General features: G+C 41.0%; 1 protein-coding gene across 4 annotated transcripts in view; it reads left to right on the top strand.

The window, feature by feature from the left end:
• The window catches only part of gigyf2 (GRB10 interacting GYF protein 2), a 351,366-nt gene that overhangs the window by 317,527 nt on the left and 11,211 nt on the right, over positions 1–22,628 (top strand). For 3 of the 4 annotated variants that reach the window (XM_051923549.1, XM_051923550.1, XM_051923551.1), the window contains exons 20-23: positions 1,609–1,800; positions 1,957–2,271; positions 2,405–2,527; positions 4,722–4,916. In XM_051923549.1, coding sequence (XP_051779509.1) covers positions 1,609–1,800; positions 1,957–2,271; positions 2,405–2,527; positions 4,722–4,916 — 825 coding nt within the window. Of the gene's footprint in view, positions 1–1,608; positions 1,801–1,956; positions 2,272–2,404; positions 2,528–4,721; positions 4,983–5,053; positions 5,322–22,628 lie in introns of those variants that run through there. The other variant, XM_051923552.1, reaches the window with a different exon arrangement.

Genomic DNA, 22,628 nt, shown 5'->3' on the forward strand with positions numbered 1-22,628 from the left:
CTGAACCAAGACATGTCTTATAACTGGTGCTGAAACTTTGATGTATTACTATAACTCAGGATCCAAACAAACTTTATGTCAATGGAAACTTGGTGATTCTCCTATTCCAAGAAAATTAAATGTAAAAGCTGGTGCTGGAAAGATCATGAACACAAATTTAATAATGTTGATGGTTTAATCTACAAGGATTGTTCAGTAATATATCTACCCAGGTTTGAAAGAAAGTAGCAAGCATGTTGTGACAAGCCTCAAGGTTACTCATGCACAGTTGTGGCTCAGTGCAAGTCTAACATTCCAAGAGACAGGATGTCAGGAGAGTCCTGGAGCGAGTCAAGTAAGAAAATACTGGATATGGAGCAACATTCAGTGATAAAATATCTCACAAAAGAAGGGAAAAAGCCAAAGGAAAACCATGAATGCATGATTGCAGTCAATATGAAGTCTGCCCCATCATCCTACAAAGTAAAATTTTGGATCTAGCAGTTTAAGTAGGGTAGAGAGCCCATTGAAGATAACCTTCACACTGGATAGCACTTCCACAGAAATGTGCAAGAAAGTCAAGGATTTAATTTTGTTAGACCAATTAAGGTTTCCCGAATAGCTGAAGAAATGGGCATCTCAGCAGGTACAGTTTGGAAAATAATTCAGGAAAAGTTGGGCATGTCAAAGATCAGTGCAAGATGGGTTGCAAGAATGCTGATGCCATATCAGAAGGCCACGAGGCTTCAGTGCTGTCAGGAGAACTTTAAGATGCTCCGTGAAGACCAAGTGAATTTTTTTTTTATCGTTTGGTGATTAGAGATGAGACTTGGGTCTATCACATAAATCCTGAGTCCAAAGTGGAGTCAATGCAGTGGAAGCACAAGTCATCCCCCACCCCAAAAAAGTACAGGAAAATCTGCAGGCAAAGTCATGGCAACTGTCTTCTGAGATATTGAAGGACTTTTGCTTCTGGAGTTCATGCCACATAAAAAACCATAACCAGGGAGAGTTACGCCAACACAATGATCGCTTTGCAGGAGTCAGTCAAGAAGAAAAAATAAGGAAAACATCTCTCCGTGGACAGTGGTTTTCAAGTGATTAGGAGTTTAAGACCCCTGTGACATCCTGGTTTTAAAGTCAAACAGAAGGCTTTTTTTCAAAGGGGTTAAAGTCATTACAGTTGAAGTGTATGACGCTAACAGGGGACTGAAAAATAAAACAAAAATTTCTTTCCTACTGAGACAGATAAATTATTGAATGCCACTTGTATATTGCATTCATTCTACAAAAAGCCAATCATTTTTAGCTTGATTTAATTTTGTGTTTGAGGCAGTCAGTTACAATGAGATGTGAAGGAGAACTGCCCACCAGCCCCCATCTGATTTACAATAATGTCACCCCATACTACTCTACAACTACAGATGGGTTTATGTTAAAAATTAAGCTTGTTTACCATCATCCTGCAAACCTTTCTGAAACCACTGTTGTCTTTACTGGTAAGGTGTAATTATTTTTTTTCCAAATTCAATTTATTTCATGAGTTCTAATTTTATGTAATTGTTTCCATGTTATTTTTTTGTGGTTTGAAAACACTGGTTTGTTCCCTTGTAAAAATTGTTACCACAGGAAGAAGCTCTAAGACGCCAAAGAGAACAGGAAGCTATACTTCGAAGACAAAGGGAAGAAGAAGCAGCCTTGAAGCAGCAAAGAGAGGAGGAGGAAAGGCAACAGCAAGAGGAGGCACTAAGGCAAGAAGAAGAAAGGAGGAGACATGAAGAGGAAGAAAGGCATCAAAGAGAAGAGCTACTTCAAAAACAGGTGTAGTTATAAGTATGATGCCACATTCTTAGGTTGAAGAGAGAATTGTTTAAATATAAATGCGTTCCTTCAGGTACTGTAGGGATGTGAAAACAAACCATTGTGTTTTTTGGTTTTTTTATACAAACAGAAAACTATATTTTATTTTGTTGACAGCATGAAGAAGAGAGGAGAAAACAGGAGGAGGAGACTGCCCGGTGGCAACGGGAGAAAGCTGAGGCATTGAGAAGGCTAGAGGAAGAGAAGCGCCTTGAAGAGGAGACTGCTGCCAGACAGAAACTTGAAGAACAGGAGCGGAAACGCAAGGAAGCAGAGTTACTGAGACTGAAAGAAAGTCAGAGGCAGCAGGAAGCCCAAAAGCAACAGGAGTTACAGAGACAGCAAGAGCTTATTAGACAGAGACAACAGCAGCAGGAAGCTCTACGAAGATTGCAACAGCAACAACAGCAGCAGCAGTTGGCACAAATGAAGGTACTCATGTGAAACTCAATTTTCATTTTTAAAATCATCTAATACCCCATTAAATTTTAATTTAACTCTACAATTTTTAAGCATTAAGGTACAGGGACCACATTAAAAATAAATCTGCATTCTTTGTTTTCAGCTACCATCAACTTCAAAGTGGGGTCAACAATCCAATTCAGTCTTATCTCAGACTCAAAACACACTGTCATTGGCTGAAATTCAGAAGATGGAAGAAGAAAGAGAACGTCAAGTTAGGGAGGAGGTGATTTTTTTTAAGTTAATTTTTTTACCAGCTGTCTTTCCCATGTTTTGTTTTATATATTTACTGTAGATTTTAATTTACACTTCTCTAACCAAGTGAAATAGAGTTAGGCTGAGAGAAGTAGTTTGACCAGAGATGCCTAGCTGCAAAATGTTAACTACTAGGGAACTGTGGCCATATAGGTGTAGTTTAATGGGAAGATGGGAATCCATTTTATAAATGTGAATTCTATTTTATCACATCCAGTTTAGATGGCCTCTCATTCTACCCCTGAGCCATCTCAGTTAGGTGATGTCAGTACAAACATATATAAATATAATTTGTGAGTACCTGTCCTATCAGTCATCACATTTCCCATCTTGCTGTGCCCCACTAGGAAGTAACACAGTTTCTTGGAATTTATGTGTAATTTTGCAAGGAAATAGTTTTTATTTATTCCTGTTATATTGTTTATTTGGGTTTCAGTAAAACGCCAAAGGCAAATATTAGTTTAGTTCAGTAGGTATGTGAGTTTTTTTCTTTTTGGACAGACATCAGTGTATAAATTTTTTTTTTCCCTCTACATTGAAACTGAAAGTATGGTTCAGGTAGTCTCCATCTCTAATTAATCTGTATGGTTCAATCTTTTTATTACATCCATCTAGTGAATCACCTTAATTGCAGTGCATCCGGAAAGTATTCACAGCACATCACTTTTTCCACGTTTTGTTATGTTACAGCCTTATTCCAAAATTCTTTTTTTTCCTCAGAATTCTACACACAACACCCCATAATGACAACGTGAAAAAAAGTTTACTTGAGGTTTTTGCAAATTTATTAAAAATAAAAAAACTGAGAAATCACATGTACATAAGTATTCACAGCCTTTGCTCAATACTTTGTCGATGCACCCGTGGAAGCAATTACAGCCTCAAGTCTTTTTGAATATGATGCCACAAGCTTGGCACACCTCTCCTTGGCCAGTTTCGCCCATTCCTCTTTGCAGCACCTCTCAAGCTCCATCAGGTTGGATGGGAAGCGTCGGTGCACAGCCATTTTAAGATCTCTCCAGAGATGTTCAATCGGATTCAAGTCTGGGCTCTGGCTGGGCCACTCAAGGACATTCACAGAGTTGTCTTGAAGCCACTCCTTTGATATCTTGGCTGTGTGCTTAGGGTCGTTGTCCTGCTGAAAGATGAACCGTCGCCCCAGTCTGAGTTCAAAAGCGCTCTGGAGCAGGTTTTCATCCAAGATGTCTCTGTACATTTCTGGAGTTATCTTTCCATTTATCCTGACTAGTCTCCCAGTCCCTGCCGCTGAAAAACATCCCCACAGCATGATGCTGTCACCACCATGCTTCACTATAGGGATGGTATTGGCCTGGTGGTGAGCGGTGCCTGGTTTCCTCCAAACGTGATGCCTGGCATTCACACCAAAGAGTTCAATCTTTGTCTCATCAGACCAGAGAATTTTCTTTCTCATGGTCTGAGAGTCCTTCAGGTGCCTCTTGGCAAACTCCAGGCGGGCTGCCATGTGCCTTTTCCTAAGGAGTGGCTTCCGTCTGGCCACTCTACCATACAGGCCTGATTGGTGGATTGCTGCAGAGATGGTTGTCCTTCTGGAAGGTTTTCCTCTCTCCACAGAGGACCTCTGGAGCTCTGACAGAATGACCATTGGGTTCTTGGTCACCTCCCTGACTAAGGCCCTTCTCCCCCGATTGCTCAGTTTAGGTGGCCGGCCAGCTCTAGGAGGAGTCCTGGTGGTTTCGAACTTCTTCTACTTACGGATGATGGAGGCCACTGTGCTCATTGGGACCTTCAAAGCAGCAGAAATTTTTCTGTAACCTTCCCCAGATTTGTGCCTCCAGACAATCCTGTCTCAGAGGTCTACAGACAATTCCTTTGACTTCATGCTTGGTTTGTGCTCTGACATGAACTGTCAACTGTGGTACCTTATATAGACAGGTGTGTGCCTTTCCAAATCATGTCCAATCAACTGAATTTACCACAGGTGGACTCCAATTAAGCTGCAGAAACATCTCAAGGATGATCAGGGGAAACAGGATGCACCTGAGCTCAATTTTGATGCACTTTATGGGTTTTTTCTTCTTACTCCCGAACCCCCAAATAATTTAAACCTTACAAAGATCTACTGTTTACAAAATCATTCAAATTTTACCTTATTTTGAATGACTAATTAGAAATATCATCCACAGCAACGACGGCAGCAGCAAGAACTAATGAAAGTTTTGCAGCAGCAGCAGCAGCAGCAAGCAAAGCTGTCTGGCTGGGGTAATATGGCTAAGCAGCAGACTACAACAAAGTCCCTTCTAGAAATTCAGCAGGAAGAAGCAAGACAAATGCAGAAGCAACAACAGACTCCACAACAGAACCGAACTCAGAATAAAGCAGTGAGTACACTCTTGTGTGAGCTAAAAAAAAATCAAAAGAAGCTAATAGTGGACTATAAGAGCTTTGTCCATGTTGATGTGAGTTTAATTCCTTGTAGTATGAGTGATTTTACTATCAAAAGGTGGAAGAAAAGGAGAATGATAAAAGCTAATATACATATAAAAATATTTTTGATTGAAGTGCAGAACTAGAGGGATCCTGTTTTTAAAGCCAATAATATTACCTAGAAAGGAGTTGGAAGCATAGAGGTTTGTGAATGTTTTAATCTCCAAAACTCCGGAGAATATGAATGACCATTAAAAAACAAGTTAGGAGCATTAACACTAGAATCCCTGAAGCCTACGAACAAACTTGTAATCCCGGACCTCCGTAAATTCCTTCACATCTCTCCATCAACGTCTTTTGTTTTGAAAATATGTCGATCAGCTCCAGCAGCAGGTAGCCTGCTATCACATCCCCCCCACCGACACAGCTTTAGTCGTACACAATGTTCTCCCAGCTCAAGTCTGTTTATCTGGGTATGAGGTCCCTGGAGTTGTATAGGGTAAATAATATATCGTTATTTGGAACATACACGTTTCATGTGTGTTCCATTTCTACAATGATCTGTGTAAATGTAGGATAACAGAAAATGGCGAGGCATTAAATGTTGAACACATAACTAGAACAGAAACTTTTTTCATGTTCTGCTAATAATTGGCAAAATGCTGACATGAAGTGTATAATGTGTGAAGACTGAAGTCCAAATATCAAATAAACACTTTCACAAAAGACACATATAACAAAACAAGTGCCCTTTTTTTCAAGCATTTAACCCAAGTAAAAGAAATTGGGATAGGGTACGACACATACACCCACATATATGTCTGCTTAGCTGGTGTAGAGGTAAGAACCCTCTCCAAGTGGAGAGGTGGAGGGTTTGACTTTAAACAGACTTGAGCTGGGAGAACTTTGTGTACGACTAAAGCTGTGTCGGTGGGGGGATGTGATAGCAGGCTGCCAGTGCTGATCGACACATTTGCAAAGCAGAAGACGTTGATGGAGAGGTGCGAAGGAATTTAACATGGCCTGGGATTATGAGTTTTTTTGTAGGCTTCAGAGATTCTAGTGTTAATGCACATTTGTGAAAATTTACACCACTGTAAACAGAGGTGCATTTTGAGAAAATCTAGGATTAATGTTAAGATTATCATGCAGCTGTAACAATGGTCAGCTTGAACTAAAATCACCTTTATTGTTTAATTTTTAATTAAAAAGAGGGAAATCTGTTTACCTTATTAAACATTGTTAAATTATATTACCACCGGTTGTTTGGTGGTTTTGAAAGCAGCATTCCAAGAAGAGTGTATCAGTGAAATGTATAATTTTATCAAGCACCTAAATATGAAAGTTTTTAAACATAGTTATGATTTCTTATGCTATAAAGAGTTGAAAGGGTTTACATATGGTATTAAAGGATGCAAGGAAACTCGAAAATAGAGAGTTACAGGTCAGTATTAGGTAAAAGCATAGTGCAGGACATACAGGTCCTCTGAAAACAATAGTTTCACCACATTCCCTGTCCATTCTAACCACATTCAAAGTTGATCAATTATTTTAATAGCTTTGGTGCAGCAGGCATCCACTGAAGTCCCATCATATAAGAGCAAAAGTCATACTATTAATGAATTATTGTGTTAGCTTTTTTTGATTTGTAGTTTGGAATGAGCAACAGGAAAATGTGGATGATAAAGTGCCTGCCAGGTGCACAAGTTATAGACCACCTCGAATGCATGCTTCTGACCTGAATTGTGTTGGATGATAATATCGATAGTAAACTTTGAAACAGATAACATAATTAGAGATTAGCTGTCAGTATGGTATTCAAAAGGTTGGGGACTTAAAGGGACTAGATGGTCTCCTCAAAGATAATTTATATATTATCATGATATTTCCCTCTACTTACCATTTACCTGTTTTCTTCAGGGATAAGTATACTCATCAGGTTAGTTACTGGGTTGGGCTACTGTCGCACCTTAAGATTAACACACACGTACATAGATATACACATACACACAGAAGCTAAACATAAAAGTACCTTATGAAAGACGTATACACATGCATATTATTCCCTAGCACTTTAACCCATACAAGTACTGTATGAATAACACATGCACAGTCTGCTTTCCCTAGTACTCCAAGAGACTTGCATATCATAGGCACGAACAACGTAAAATGTCTTCGATATATGTCAGACCTAAATATTGCTTTTGGTCTACAAGAATATCTTTGAACATACAGTATAAAGGCTCAACATGGCTATAGGCCATTTACCAACCAGTGAATTTTTACTTTAATGCACTATTCATTATTGGACAGAGCTCTACATCCTCAGCCAACAAACCTCGCAGTTTGGATCATATGGCACTTCCTCACTGCTCCAGGTGCTCTAAATATTTACCTCATTACCTCAACCAATCCCGATATAGTCATATGAAAAAGTTTGGGAACTCCTCTTAATTCTTTGGATTTTTGTTTAACATTGGCTGAGCTTTCATAGTAGCAACCTCCTTTTAATATATGACATGCCTTATGGAAACAGTAGTATTTCAGCAGTGACATTAAGTTTATTGGATTAACATAAAATATGAAATTTGCATCATAACAAAATTAGACAGGTGCATAAATTTGGGCACCCCAACAGAAATATTACATCAATACTTAGTTGAGCCTCCTTTTGCAAATATAATAGCCTCTAGACGCCTCCTATAGCCTTTGATGAGTGTCTGGATTCTGGATGGAGGTATTTTTGACCATTCTTCCATACAAAATCTTTCCAGTTCAGTTAAGTTTAATGGCTGCCGAGCATGGACAGCCTGCTTCAAATCATCCTATAGATTTTTGATGATATTCAAGTCAGGGGACTGTGGCGGCCATTCCAGAACATTGTACTTCTCCCACTGCATGAATGCCTTTGTAGATTTCGAACTGTCTTGTTGGAATATCCAATCACAGCATAACTTCAACTTTGTGACTGATGCTTGAACATTATCCTGAAGAATTTGTTGATATTGGGTTGAATTCATCCAACTCTCGACTTTAACAAGGACCCCAGTCCCTGAACTAGCCACACAGCCCCACAGCATGATGGAATCTCCACCAAATTTGACAGTAGGTAGCAGATGTTTTTCTTGGAATGAGGTGTTCTTCTTCCGGCATGCAAAGCACTTTTTGTTATGACCAAATAACTGAATTTTTGTCTCATCAGTTCAAAGCACTGTGTTCCAAAATGAATCTGGCTTGTCTAAATGAGCATTTGCATACAACAGGCGACTCTGATTGTGGCATGAGTGCAGAAAGGGCTTCTTTATCATCACCCTGCCATACAGATGTTTTTTGTGCAAATTGCGCTGAATTGTAGAACGATGTACAGATACACCATCTGCAGCAAGATGTTGTTGCAGGTCTTTGGAGGTGATCTGTGGGTTGTCTAACTATTCTCACAATCCTGCGCATATGCCGCTCCTGTATTTTTCTTGGCTTGTCAGACCTGGGTTTACCAGCAACTGTGCCTGTGGCCTTCCATTTCCTGATTACATTCCTTACAGTTGAAACTGACAGTTTAAACCTCTGAGATAGCTTTTTGTAGCCTTCCCTTAAACCATGATATTGAACAATCTTTATTTTCAGATCTTTTGAGAGTTGCTTTAAGGATCCCATGCTTGTCACTCTTTAGAGGAGAGTCAAGGGAAGCACAACTTGCAATTGACCACCTTAAATACCTTTTCTCATGATTGGACACACCTGTCTATGAAGTTCAAAGCTTAACGAGCTAATCCAACCAAGTTGGTGTTGCAAGTAATCAGTATTGAGCAGTTACTTGCATTCAAATCAGCAAAATTACAAGGGTACCCAAATTTTTGCACAGCCAGTTTTTCACATTTGATCTAATTTCATACAACTATATACTGCTTCACTAAAATCTTTGTCCGGATAACACCCCAGTTCTCAGATGTTCCTAGGAAATGACAGACATACCACTGTTATCTTTTTTGTTGAAAGTAAATTATTATGCAGGCTGAGAGGGGTTCCCAAACTTTTTCATATGACTGTATGAAGACAAAGTGTAAAAAGTTAAAAGCAACATGGTATTTATTAAAAAGCAATACCAGTAGAGAAAAGCCTAAAAGAAAACGTGGATAGCAAAGTCTGGACATACTGTATATAGTCTTTAGAAAAAGGCTACATAGAGCAGGAGATACCTTAACTTTACAAAAAGTTAAAGATGAATGTCCCAGGGCGGCATTGATTTAGCTATTCGATATTCATGGAATGCTTTTAGCTGACGATCAGATGAAAACAGTTGCCCTCTTCTGATGTCGCTCTGTCCTCTTGTCTTCTGATGTCACTCTCGCCCTCTTCTGACTTTGTTGCTCTGTCATCTTGTTGTTTAGTCCATCATATTTATTTTAAAATTGTACAGGGGTTTCGCAACACATGATTGTTACATATACCTGATTGGCTGGCTGTCAATACGATGTTTTAAGAGCCTTCATTTCCTAAGCTGTAAACTGGTTTGGCAATTTCTAGTCCCATGGCATCTCCTTCTGTTTGCAATTTTTAAAGTAGTCTGTTACAGCTTGAAGCATCAAGTATGTCTTCCCTTTCCATGCTGTAAACCAATTTAGTCCTAGGTGCAACAGATGTTACTGTGCTTTGATTAGTAGTACAATTCAGGAAAACACAATGCTTTGATGTTAAAACTGCCCATGCAATTTTCCTTTATTTAAATTCATCTTGTTTATCTTGAGCAAAATGCAGTGGAAATATAGATATAAAATTGCAGATTTTGCGTACCAGAGCAGATTAAAAAAAAAAAAAAAACCAGACAAATGCCTGTTTCTTACATTTTGATCATAAAGAGAGCAGCACAAGTTTATAGTTTGTTGGGTGAATTCCCATGGGATGATCTACATTGCTGAAACAAGTTGCTTGTGAACCAGAGGTGTACTAATATACTAGGAAGATGTATGCGGCAGTTAATTGACTGTTTAAACTGCGAAATGGGAGGTGCCTACATTTTTTTAGTTTTGTTGTCAAAAGAATTACACTCCAGTTTGTCTTTTGTATCTGTCTATTTTATGAACCCCTGGTCTGCAATTCAGGAAAACATAGGCTAGGCTTTATTGCAGCAATAATAGTTGAAAGGCAGGAACCAACTATTACTTTCCTATTCACACACTAACATGTACTAGGATTATTTGTAATTATAAATTAACCTGATATTCACTTTGTTTAGGATTTTGGAGGAATATTTATTATATCTAGAATCCTTTGTGGGGATGAGCATATGGTAAGTGCACACAAACACTGGCCAAGTTAAAAATCAAATCCTGGGACCTCATTTATAAAAAAAAAAATGCATATGCACAAAAAAGCTCAAATTGCGTGTACACAACCTTCCACGCAAGCGTTGGGATTTATAAAAGAAAACTTGACTGGTGAACATGCGTATATTTATGGCAACTTTGACCTATGGCTACACAACATTTTGGAAAAAAATGGAAAATGTCGATAACCTTGATTAAGTAGGGAAATTTAGCTAAACCAGCTAAATGACAACTCACATGCATAATAATATACTGTGTATCATCAAGCCTTTGTTATGATTTCCTTTGTCAGGAATATCTTCGCCAAGTTTCAGTCTGCCATTCCTGCTGTGCTGGAATTCTAACACTAGAATTACCAAAGCCCACGAAAAAACTCTTAAAACCGGCCCACCTTAAATCCCTTCGCACCTCTCCGTCAGCGTCTTTTGTCCTGTTAATGTGCCAATAAAGACAAGCAGCCTGCTATTCTATCCCCCCACTGCCGCAGAACATACACAAAGGTCTCTCAGCTCATGCCTTGATTATCTGGGAGTGAAGTGCTGGAGTTTTAGAGTGGAAATAATAGATTGTTATTTGGAACACATGAATTTCATGTGTGTTCTGTTTCTACAATAATCTGTATAAACACACCGTTAAAACAGAAGCATTTTTCATATTTCAGTAATAAATGACAAAATGTAGACATAAACTGTATAATGTGTGAAGCCTGAAGTCCAAAGATCAAATAAACACTTTCACAAAAGGTTCAAGGATGATACAACAACTTCCATGGCATAGCGGTAAGAATTGCTGACTTGTAATCAAGAGTCCCCCGGTTCGATCCTGACTGCCTCATATATTTACCGTTTTCAGTAGTGAGCTGCGCTTATTGTTAATATTATACAGTAAACACATACATTTGATTTGCGTCTGTAACAGCCGCTGTACATTTATAGTACTTGTAAAAGTTACCTTTTTTTTTTTCACTTTTATTCTCTCAGTCACGACCACGATACATACTACCAAATGGGGATCTGACGCTGTCACTTTTTATCTGAAACTGGGAATAACTGTAGATGTGAGTGGTGTTTTGAGGCAATGGAACTGGACATTCTCTGATCTGGATGGATAAAAGCTGACACACAAACGCTGGTGAATCTGCCTTCTTCATATCTTACCATCACTTGATTTTTTTATTCAGTTTTATTGAGTGTTCCTTGTCACACTGAATTAGTATGCACCTTATAGTCCATGATGTCAAAGCTGCACTGACAAAAAAAAAAAAAAACAGAGACATAAATATACAGGTGCTGGTCATAAAATTAGAATATCATGACAAAGTTGATTTATTTCAGTAATTCCATTCAAAAAGTGAAACTTGTATATTAGATTCATTCATTACACACAGACTGATGTATTTCAAATGTTTATTTCTTTTAATGTTAATGATTATAACTGACAACTAATGAAAGTCCCAAATTCAGTATCTCGGAAAATTAGAATATTGTGAAAAGGTTCAATATTGAAGACACCTGGTGCCACACTCTAATCAGCTAATTAACTCAAAACACCTGCAAAAGCCTTTAAATGGTCTCTCAGTCTAGTTCTGTAGGCTACACAATCATGGGGAAGACTGCTGACTTGACAGTTGTCCAAAAGACGACCATTGACACCTTGCACAAGGAGGGCAAGACACAAAAGGTCATTGCTAAAGAGGCTGGCTGTTCACAGAGCTCTGTGTCCAAGCACATTAATAGAGAGGCGAAGGGAAGGACAAGATGTGGTAGAAAAAAGTGTACAAGCAATAGGTATAACCGCACCCTGGAGAGGATTGTGAAACAAAACCCATTCAAAACTGTGGGGGAGATTCACAAAGAGTGGTCTGCAGCTGGAGTTAGTGCTTCAAGAACCATCACGCACAGACGTATGCAAGACATGGGTTTCAGCTGTCGCATTCCTTGTGTCAAGCCACTCTTGAACAAGAGACAGCATCAGAAACGTCTCGCCTGGGCTAAAGACAAAAAGGACTGGACTGCTGCTGAGTGGTCCAAAGTTATGTTCTCTGATGAAAGTAAATTTTGCATTTCCTTTGGAAATCAAGGTCCCAGAGTCTGGAGGAAGAGAGGAGAGGCACAGAATCCACGTTGCGTGAGGTCCAGTGTAAAGTTTCCACAGTCAGTGATGGTTTGGGGTGCCATGTCATCTGCTGGTGTTGGTCCATTGTGTTTTCTGAGGTCCAAGGTCAACGCAGCCATCTACCAGGAAGTTTTAGAGCACTTCATGCTTCCTGCTGCTGACAAACTTTATGGAGATGCAGATTTTATTTTCCAACAGGACCTGGCACCTGCACACAGTGCCAAAGCTACCAGTACCTGGTTTAAGGACCATGGTATCCCTGTTCTTGATTGGCCAGCAAACTCGTCTGACCTTAACCCCATAGAAAATCTATGGGGTATTGTGAAGAGGAAGATGCAATAAGCCAGACCCAACAATTCAGAAGAGCTGAAGGCCACTATCAGAGCAACATGGGCTCTCATAACACCTGAGCAGTGCCACAGACTGATTGACTCCATGCCACGCCGCATTGCTGCAGTAATCCAGGCCAAAGGAGCCCCAACTAAATATTGAGTTCTGTACATGCTCATACTTATCATGTTCATACCTTTCAGTTGGCCAACATTTCTAAAAATCCTTTTTTTTGCATTGGTCTTAATTGATATTCTAATTTTCCGACATACTGAATTTGGAACTTTCATTAGTTATCAGTTATAATCATCAACATTAAAAGAAATAAACATTTGAAATACATCAGTCTGTGTGTAATGAATGAATCTAATATACAAGTTTCACTTTTTGAATGGAATTACTGAAATAAATCAACTTTGTCATGATATTCTAATTTTATGACCAGCACCTGTATATGATATTTGGAATTATTCATTTTATGACCTGTATAGTACATTTCGGAAAACATTGTGGCACGGATGCAACATTATTCATTTTATTCATATTCATTCGCATAACATGTTGCAGTTGTAATCAGTGACCGCGTGTTTGTTTTTTTTCTTTCCCCAATCTTGCAAGTCCCCAGATGTTGCTGTATGGTGCTGTTTCTTTTGTAATCCAGGACATGCAGAGGAAAGAATAGTACAGAGAGGTCAGTTCAGCGCTATATGCAATCATCAAATTCAAATGTTAACAGTTCACACACATGCAAGGACCCTCCTTCCTACATTTACGACATGTACCTGTTGCAATGTACACACTTCTCTCTATGCTTGGTTCCTATTACATTGAAATGGCACCTAACACTGACTCAGTTTACTTTCCTGGTGAAAGCGGCTGTCTGGAACAGAAACTTGTTGATGTTGCATCCTCCTTTTCTTTTTCCATCGCCTTTTCTAGTAAGATGCGACGACAAAGTTCCTCTGCAAGGTGAGCCATGAACAGTCTTCTTTTCTCAGTGGACCCCATACATGCCTTGCACAGTACATGTGTGTTGATTGCCGAAAGGTCAAGCTTGTTATAGCACAAGCAACCGGCCACCCGCGTGTTCCTGCTAGCACTGAATAAGCTCAGCCTTCTGGTGCATAATGTCAACGCAGTAGGGAGAGAAAAAGAAAGAGACAAATATATGGGACATTGGGTATAAATGTATGGTACTTGTAAAAGTTAGATTTTTTCAGTTTTATTCTCTCAATCACGATCATGCTCTTACCCACCCCCCCTCCGATTTGACTTTAAGTAACAGCGCCAGCATAAATTCACACCCGATCTGACGCTGTTCATTTTCAAATAATATTACATTAGTGTGATGACGTTTTCTGATTGGTACTATGATTTATTGAAAATGTCACATATATTGTCTCTTTCTTTCAGATGTGTAATAGGAACACGGTAAATATATAAGGCAGTCAGGATCGAACCGGGGAGTCTTGATTACAAGTCAGCAAATCTTACAGCTACGCCATGGAAGCTGTTGTATCATCTTTGAATCTTTTGTGAAAGTGTTCTTTTGATCTTTGGACTTCAGGCTTCACACATTATACAGTTTATGCCTACATTTTGTCATTTACTACTAAAATATGAAAACGTTTTGTTTTCACAATGTGTTTACACAGATTATTGTAGAAACGGAACACACATGAAATGCACGTGTTCCAAATAACAATCTATTATTTCCACTCTAAACTCCAGCACTTCACTTCCAGATAATCAAGGCATGAGCTGGGAGAACTTTGTGCACGTTCTGCGGCAGTGGGGGGATGGAATAGCAGGCTGCTTGCTGCTTGTCTTAATCGGCACATTCACAGGACAAAAGACGCTGACGTAGAGGTGTGAAGGGATTTAAGGTGGGCCGGTTTTAAGCGTTTTTTCATAGGCTTTGGTCATTTTAGTGTTAACCGACCAGCAAGGAGCTACATCCAGTTTTCGTATGGTTTGGGTGCAAATACATAAAACAAAACATGTTTTTGCCAACATAAAAAGGCAATTTGCAGCAGTGTCCAGTACTCCTAACATAATCAAAGCTATATACTGTACTCATATTGTAATAAGGGCACATAGCAAGAATGAAGCTACTTTTGTTAACCATGAGCAGTAAAATTCCATTAACGCAAAAGTCGCCTGTGATGCCAAGAGGAGACTGACCAACATTGTGGCTTGGTGGCCTGTGTCATCCTGTGATTCATTTACTTTGAGGCAGATGTGATGTTACTGTACATGATAGCCAGCTTATTGTTAAGGTTACTGGCTGAATCCTCCGATTTTCATAGGACCTGTATTCTTCATTGTAATGGCTAACATGTCATTACATGTGACAGGTAATGGCCGCTACCAGCTCAGAAGCTGGCTCCATACACATTTCTCTGACTGCCAGAACACACAGGAGAGGCTCTGTAATGCTGTGCATGATCTTGTGCTGTCAGTTGTGAGATGTAGCTAGTTACCTTGAATGCAGTTAGCAGTTTTTCAGTGTGTCAGCTCAAAGGAATCTCTACTAAGCAATGAAGTCCTGCAGAATCATGATTGCATATGTATCAGCTTGATTAGTATGCTTCATATATGGATGTTTCAGGGAGGCATTCAAGGTGTGTTCACATATGTAGAGAAATGTGTATATGCCTGATTTTATAAATCTGTGATTTTTTTTTTTTTTTGGCATATGCATTTCCTGTTTTTATTTTCACTGGAGTTTATGCATAGCTACACATAAGCATGATGTTATTAACGAAAAGCAGAAACCTTGTTAAATATAAAAATCTGTGATCTGTGTATATTCTGAAAAATAAATTAAAATTTTACTTATGCACTACTTCATGTAAGTTACAAACTGCAAAGGAAATGGTGTGACATTGAGAGTGTATTATATAGTCAACCATTACAGAAAATAGTTCCAGTTAAAAGGATTGTTAAACTAGTGATTTTAAAATAAGTTTACTTACTCTGTGTTCCTAGCTTTTAATTAGATTAATACATATATAGGAATGTATTAATACATTTGGTTATTTAGGTTAATCTGTCAAAGTTATAAACAAGAAAGGAGGTCCTTTTTGATTAAATAGTTTGTGATAATCACAAAATAGTTATTTTACAATAAAGCAGTAAAAATTTCAAGTAAGCAGTTTCATTTTAAGAGTACATCATTTAATCAAACTGGATAAATAGATGCAAGAATAATTAAAGAGTAATGGAGTTCATTTAAAGCAGCATTTTATAAAATGCAGAATACTTTGTACTGTAAGTTAGAAAAGGTTCTTATGGTATAACATTTGGGTACATTCGGGGACTATGTTAATTATCCATCCATCCATCCATTGTCTCCCGCTTATCCGAGGTCGGGTCGCGGGGGCAGCAGCTTGAGCAGAGATGCCCAGACTTCCCTCTCCCCGGCCACTTCTTCTAGCTCTTCCGGGAGAATCCCAAGGCGTTCCCAGGCCAGTCGAGAGACATAGTCCCTCCAGCGTGTCCTGGGTCTTCCCCGGGGCCTCCTCCCGGTTGGACGTGCTTGGAACACCTCACCAGGGAGGCGTCCAGGAGGCATCCTCATCAGATGCCCGAGCCACCTCATCTGACTCCTCTCGATGCGGAGGAGCAACGGCTCTACTCTGAGCCCCTCCCGGATGACTGAGCTTCTCACCCTATCTTTAAGGGAAAGCCCAGACACCCTGCGGAGGAAACTCATTTCAGCCGCTTGTATTCGCGATCTCGTTCTTTCGGTCACTACCCATAGCTCATGACCATAGGTGAGGGTAGGAACATAGATCGACTGGTAAATTGAGAGCTTCGCCTTGCGGCTCAGCTCCTTTTTCACCACGACAGACCGATGCAACGCCCGCATTACTGCGGATGCCGCACCGATCCGCCTGTCGATCTCACGCTCCATTCTTCCCTCACTCGTGAACAAGACCCCGAGATACTTGAACTCCTCCACTTGGGGCAGGATCTCGCTACCAACCCTGAGAGGGCACTCCACCCTTTTCCGGTTGAGGACCATGGTCTCGGATTTGGAGGTGCTGATTCTCATCCCAGCCGCTTCACACTCGGCTGCGAACCGATCCAGAGAGAGCTGAAGATCACGGCCTGATGAAGCAAACAGGACAACATCATCTGCAAAAAGCAGTGACCCAATCCTGAGCCCACCAAACCGGACCCCCTCAACACCCTGGCTGCGCCTAGAAATTCTGTCCATAAAAGTTATGAACAGAATCGGTGACAAAGGGCAGCCCTGGCGGAGTCCAACTCTCACTGGAAACGGGTTCGACTTACTGCCGGCAATGCGGACCAAGCTCTGGCACTGATCGTACAGGGACTGAACAGCCCTTATCAGGGGGGCCGGTACCCCATACTCTCGGAGTACCCCCCACAGGATTCCCCGAGGGACACGGTCGAATGCCTTTTCTAAGTCCACAAAACACATGTAGACTGGTTGGGCAAACTCCCATGCACCCTCCAGGACCCTGCTAAGGGTATAGAGCTGGTCCACTGTTCCGCTACCAGGACGAAAACCACACTGTTCCTCCTGAATCCGAGGCTCGACTATCCGACGGACCCTCCTCTCCAGGACCCCTGAATAGACTTTCCAGGGAGGCTGAGGAGTGTGATCCCTCTGTAGTTGGAACACACCCTCCGATCCCCCTTCTTAAAGAGGGGGACCACCACCCCGGTCTGCCAATCCAGAGGCACTGTCCCTGATGTCCATGCGATGTTGCAGAGGCGTGTCAGCCAAGACAGTCCTACAACATCCAGAGCCTTGAGGAACTCCGGGCGTATCTCATCCACCCCCGGGGCCCTGCCACCAAGGAGTTTTTTGACCACCTCGGTGACCTCAGTCCCAGAGATGGGGGAGCCCACCTCTGAGTCCCCAGGCTCTGCTTCCTCATTGGAAGGCATGTTAATGGGATTGAGGAGGTCTTTGAAGTATTCCCCCCACCGACCCACAACGTCCCGAGTCGAGGTCAGCAGCGCACCATCCCCACCATATACAGTGTTGACACTGCACTGCTTCCCCTTCCTGAGACGCCGGATGGTGGACCAGAATCTCCTCGAAGCCGTCCGAAAGTCATTCTCCATGGCCTCCCCAAACTCCTCCCACGCCCGAGTTTTTGCCTCAGCAACCACCAAAGCCGCATTCCGCTTGGCCTGCCGGTACCTATCAGCTGCCTCCGGGGTCCCACAGGACAAAAGGGTCCTGTAGGACTCCTTCTTCAGCTTGACGGCATCCTTCACCGCCGGTGTCCACCAGCGGGTTCGGGGATTGCCGCCACGACAGGCACCGACCACCTTACGGCCACAGCTCCGGTCAGCTGCCTCAACAATAGAGGCACGGAACATGGCCCATTCGGACTCAATGTCCCCCACCTCCCTCGGGATGTGGTCGAAGTTCTGCCGGAGGTGGGAGTTGAAGCTACTTCTGACAGGGGGCTCTGCCAGACGTTCCCAGCAGACCCTCACAACACGTTTGGGCCTACCACGCCTGACCGGCATCCTCCCCCACCATCGAAGCCAACTCACCACCAGGTGGTGATCAGTTGACAGCTCCACCCCTCTCTTCACCCGAGTGTCCAAGACATGTGGCCGCAAGTCCGACGACACGACCACAAAGTCGATCATCGAACTGAGGCCTAGGGTGTCCTGGTGCCAAGTGCATATATGAACACCCCTATGCTTGAACATGGTGTTCGTTATGGACAATCCGTGACGAGCACAGAAGTCCAATAACAAAACACCGCTCGGGTTCAGATCAGGGGGGCCATTCCTCCCAATCACGCCCTTCCAGGTCTCACTGTCATTGCCCACGTGAGCATTGAAGTCTCCCAGCAGAACGAGGGAGTCCCCAGAAGGTATGCCCTCTAGCACCCCCTCCAGGGACTCCAAAAAGGGTGGGTACTCCGAACTGCTGTTCGGTGCATACGCACAAACAACAGTTAGGACCCATCCCCCCACCCGAAGGCGAAGGGAGGCTACCCTCTCGTCCACCGGGGTAAACCCCAATGTACAGGCTCCAAGTTGGGGGGCAATAAGTATACCCACACCTGCTCGGCGCCTCTCACCGGGGGCAACTCCAGAGTGGTAGAGAGTCCAGCCCCTCTCAAGGAGATTGGTTCCAGAGTCCAAGCTGTGCGTCGAGGTGAGCCCGACTATATCTAGCCGGAACCTCTCAACTTCGCGCACTAGCTCAGGCTCCTTCCCCTTCAGAGAGGTGACATTCCACGTCCCAAGAGCCAGTTTCTGTAGCCGAGGATCGGACCGCCAAGGTCCCCGCCTTCGGCCACCACCCAACTCACACTGCACCCGACCTCCTTGGCCCCTCCCATAGGTGGTGAGCCCATGGGAAGACTATGTTAATTATTTTAAAAATAATACAGTTTTTATTTTTTGTTTATTTACCCTTTAAAGAGAATATCACATTTACACTTATAACTTATTTTTATAACAATGAGGTATACCTAAAAATAACACTAATAGAATTTAGTTACATTTGTTTTTGGAATAATGTATATAAATGCATGTTTATGCAGAGCCAAAATATGCTTTAAACTTAAGATATGTAAAAATTGTATAATTAGAAATCTAGGTATTACCTGACAAGGAGCACCTAACTCGGAGGCTCAATGGAATCTAACAGGGGAGGGGCCGACCATATAGAAAGGGTATAGATGCAGTGGTTTTAGGAGGTGGGAAGAAAATAAAGTCCAGGAACAGCACCAGAGGAAGATTGCAACATTACAGGGGAAATTATATCCAATACAGGAGGAATCAGGTGAACCCAGGTTTATGCATGGATGGCAAATAGACCTAAAGGATTTTTTTGCCTCATGTTTTACATGGGAGAGGGCCTAGCGAGCCTGTATAAGGAAGTTCCCTGTATCAAGGTATGGCTCAGCATAACTCTCACAATGTCAAACATTAAGATAATAACAAAAAGAAATGTAATCCTATGGATGGACATTCAATAAAGTTTCTTTTACAGTCAGTTAATCTTTTACGATAATTGTTGTGTTTTTGAGTGTCTTGTTTTGGGATCCGTCAATGTGGGGGGTGCGTTTTAGCATGGGTTTTCTATAAGGAACTACATATGTTCAACAATCATTGTATTACAATTATCAACTTGTATCTCTTGGTGTGCTCTGTATTTGCTGTGGGATTGTTAGGAAAGTAGTGCTGGTCACTCTCACTCCAGATTCTTTAGTTGTTTTTTCTCTTTAGTTACCGCTCCAGGGATTGGCAGCGCATTTTATAATCGTGCTGTCTAGGGGCAAGGAAAGTTTCCGGAGGAGTGGTACAAAGTCTGTGTTGAAATGTCAAGCTAAAATTGTTGGTTTGTGGCATAGCAGGTTCACGGCTAGGAAATTAGAGCCTGTTTTAAATAAGTAAATAATTTATTGTTTGGCTCGACCTCCGTGAATGTGTGTGCTCACGCAGCTGTAGGAGGTTAGTGAGGTTATTGGGGCAAGACGCACCTGCATGTGAGGGTTTGGTCTGTCTCATCTTCATTGGCTTCCTGCAGTGCATGATTGAGACTCTATGCCCACTGAGGTGTATCAGGGTGAACTGGCAGAAGAAAAAGGGGAGGAGAAAATATAAGAAAGGAAAAAAAAGGAGAAACAAAAGGAAAAATTCAATAGAGAAAGAAGGGCAGGAGCATGAAGAGTGAAGCCAGTGCGATGGAAAGGAAGCAGGCAGACAGGAATGGAGCTCCAGGAACATGCAGTTAGTGTTCAAGGGGGAGCTGAAGGTTACTCCTGCTCCAAGGCTGCTCAGCTCATGATACACTGGAGGACTCGCTGTGTAAGTATGGGAAGGCAGCAGGAGTCAAAGGGGTGGAGGCTCAGTGCACCCCGAGGATCGACATTGAATGGGCAGTAGGGACACAAGCAGGACTGAAGGGTGTCTCAGACTGTTGGATGACATCTGTCTGTGCTGAGAGATCTGAAAAGGATAAAATGGAAAGACATCCATTTTAAAGGGAAGCACTTGGGACTGTGATTTTAAAGAGAAGACTCCTGCATGATTTTAACCTCGTTTTAATGGATTATGTATTTGATTTTTAACCTCCACCAATTCACTTCTTTTTATGGATTATTTATTATGAAAGATCATTTTGATGCACACCACTGGTTGCACTTTGATTTGGATAAATAAAACCACTTGGCACCTTTATGCTGCTTCTCCTTGCTTTGTGTGAGTGTCCTCTTCCGCTGGCTCATACACACGTGCATTATTAGCAGTAGTGGCTCACCAGAAGGACCCAGTAGATTTGGGCCAATCCGCACCATCACATGCAACAGACCATAAAGAATAGCAGATATTATTATTATTATATTATTTTTTTTAGTGTAACAGATATTACACGTGCATGTTAATTCACCGTATGCATAATGACTTTCAGAGCCTTTTTAAGAATGTTCTGTTCATCTTCAGTTCATTTCTAGATAAGTGACTTTTTTTTTTTTTCCCTTGCTTGAATTTTCTTACCGCAGAATTACCAATACAAAAAAGAACATGTTCAGTAGCAACTGGCAAAAAGGGGATAACCACCCTAAACACAGGGTGACAGTTAAGTGCTGGGCATGCATGCACCAACACACGCTTTCTGAAATCATTAATATTTTCATTTCAGTGGACAATAAAGTAGTATAGTATTAGTATATTATGTAAAGCTGTTTTAGTATATATAGTATATATATTAGTGTATATATGTAAAGCTGTTTCAGGAGAACTGAAGGCATTGTTATAGTAACTTGCATGTATTTAGCTCATGTTTTAAGTGAACAAAAGTACCTTTCTCACTCTGTCAAGAATAAAGTTGATTAAATTGACTTAAGAGGCCCCTGGATTTTCCCATGATAAATCATTTAGCATGCATCCTTTTTCAGTCCAAACTTTCCATTATAGGGTTACAGGGAGTCTTTACCAATCCATATAGAAACTGACTTCATGGTGGAACTGTACCTGTATATGTTACCAGTCTATTGTAATGATCTTTAATGCAAACACTCATGCTTAAATTGCACTGTACAGTAGTCTATATAATATAATATATAATTTAAAAAGGTATTTTTCCTCTAAACAGTTATTTTGGAAAGATGCGCTTTAGTTAAAATATGTATTATAAAGGTCAGAGCTAAGTTTAAAGAATACCAAATTAACTAAATTTTCAGAATAACGAATACATTTTGTAGGCCCAGTCAAATGTTCATACAACATCATGTTAAACAAATTTAATTTTAACAAAATGTACATTTCAGTGTAACAAATGTTTTTTTTTACCAAAAATGGCCAATGAAGAAAATAATGTGATGCAAATAATACTTACCACCGCACCTACAATTTCCACACCGAGTCTTGGGATCCCTCCAACAGGCTGTTTCATTGAAAGAGACAGTCTGTTGCAAAATTTCCAGTCTCGGCAAGAGTGTAGGCATGACATCATACACATAGCCAAATCCTGAGTCAGTGCGCCACCAAGCGTCCATGTGGGTAGTTGTGTCATGTGCAGATACTGTACTGTTTATAGCACTTCTCAAAATTTTCTTTGTCATGATTCCACAATGAAGAAAAATAACATGTTGCGAAAGCATTCGGAATTGTGCCTTCATCTTCATCTAACGTCTCGTTTTCATTCTGTGTTCATTCCTGTATTTCTGTTTAAAAAAAGTTGCATCTAACACCTCATGTTCATTCTGTGTTCATACCTGTATTTCTATTAAAAAAATTACATCTAACATCTCATTTCATTCTGCATTTTTCATACTTAATAAATAAATAAATTCCAAATAAAATATTTATGCAGTTTAAGAAGCGCTGTTTTTTTATACAGGTATTGTCAAGGTTGGGTCACAGAGTTAGTTGCACGAGAGA

Source organism: Erpetoichthys calabaricus, chromosome 2 (assembly GCF_900747795.2).
Source record: "Erpetoichthys calabaricus chromosome 2, fErpCal1.3, whole genome shotgun sequence".
NCBI classification, from domain to species: domain Eukaryota; kingdom Metazoa; phylum Chordata; class Cladistia; order Polypteriformes; family Polypteridae; genus Erpetoichthys; species Erpetoichthys calabaricus.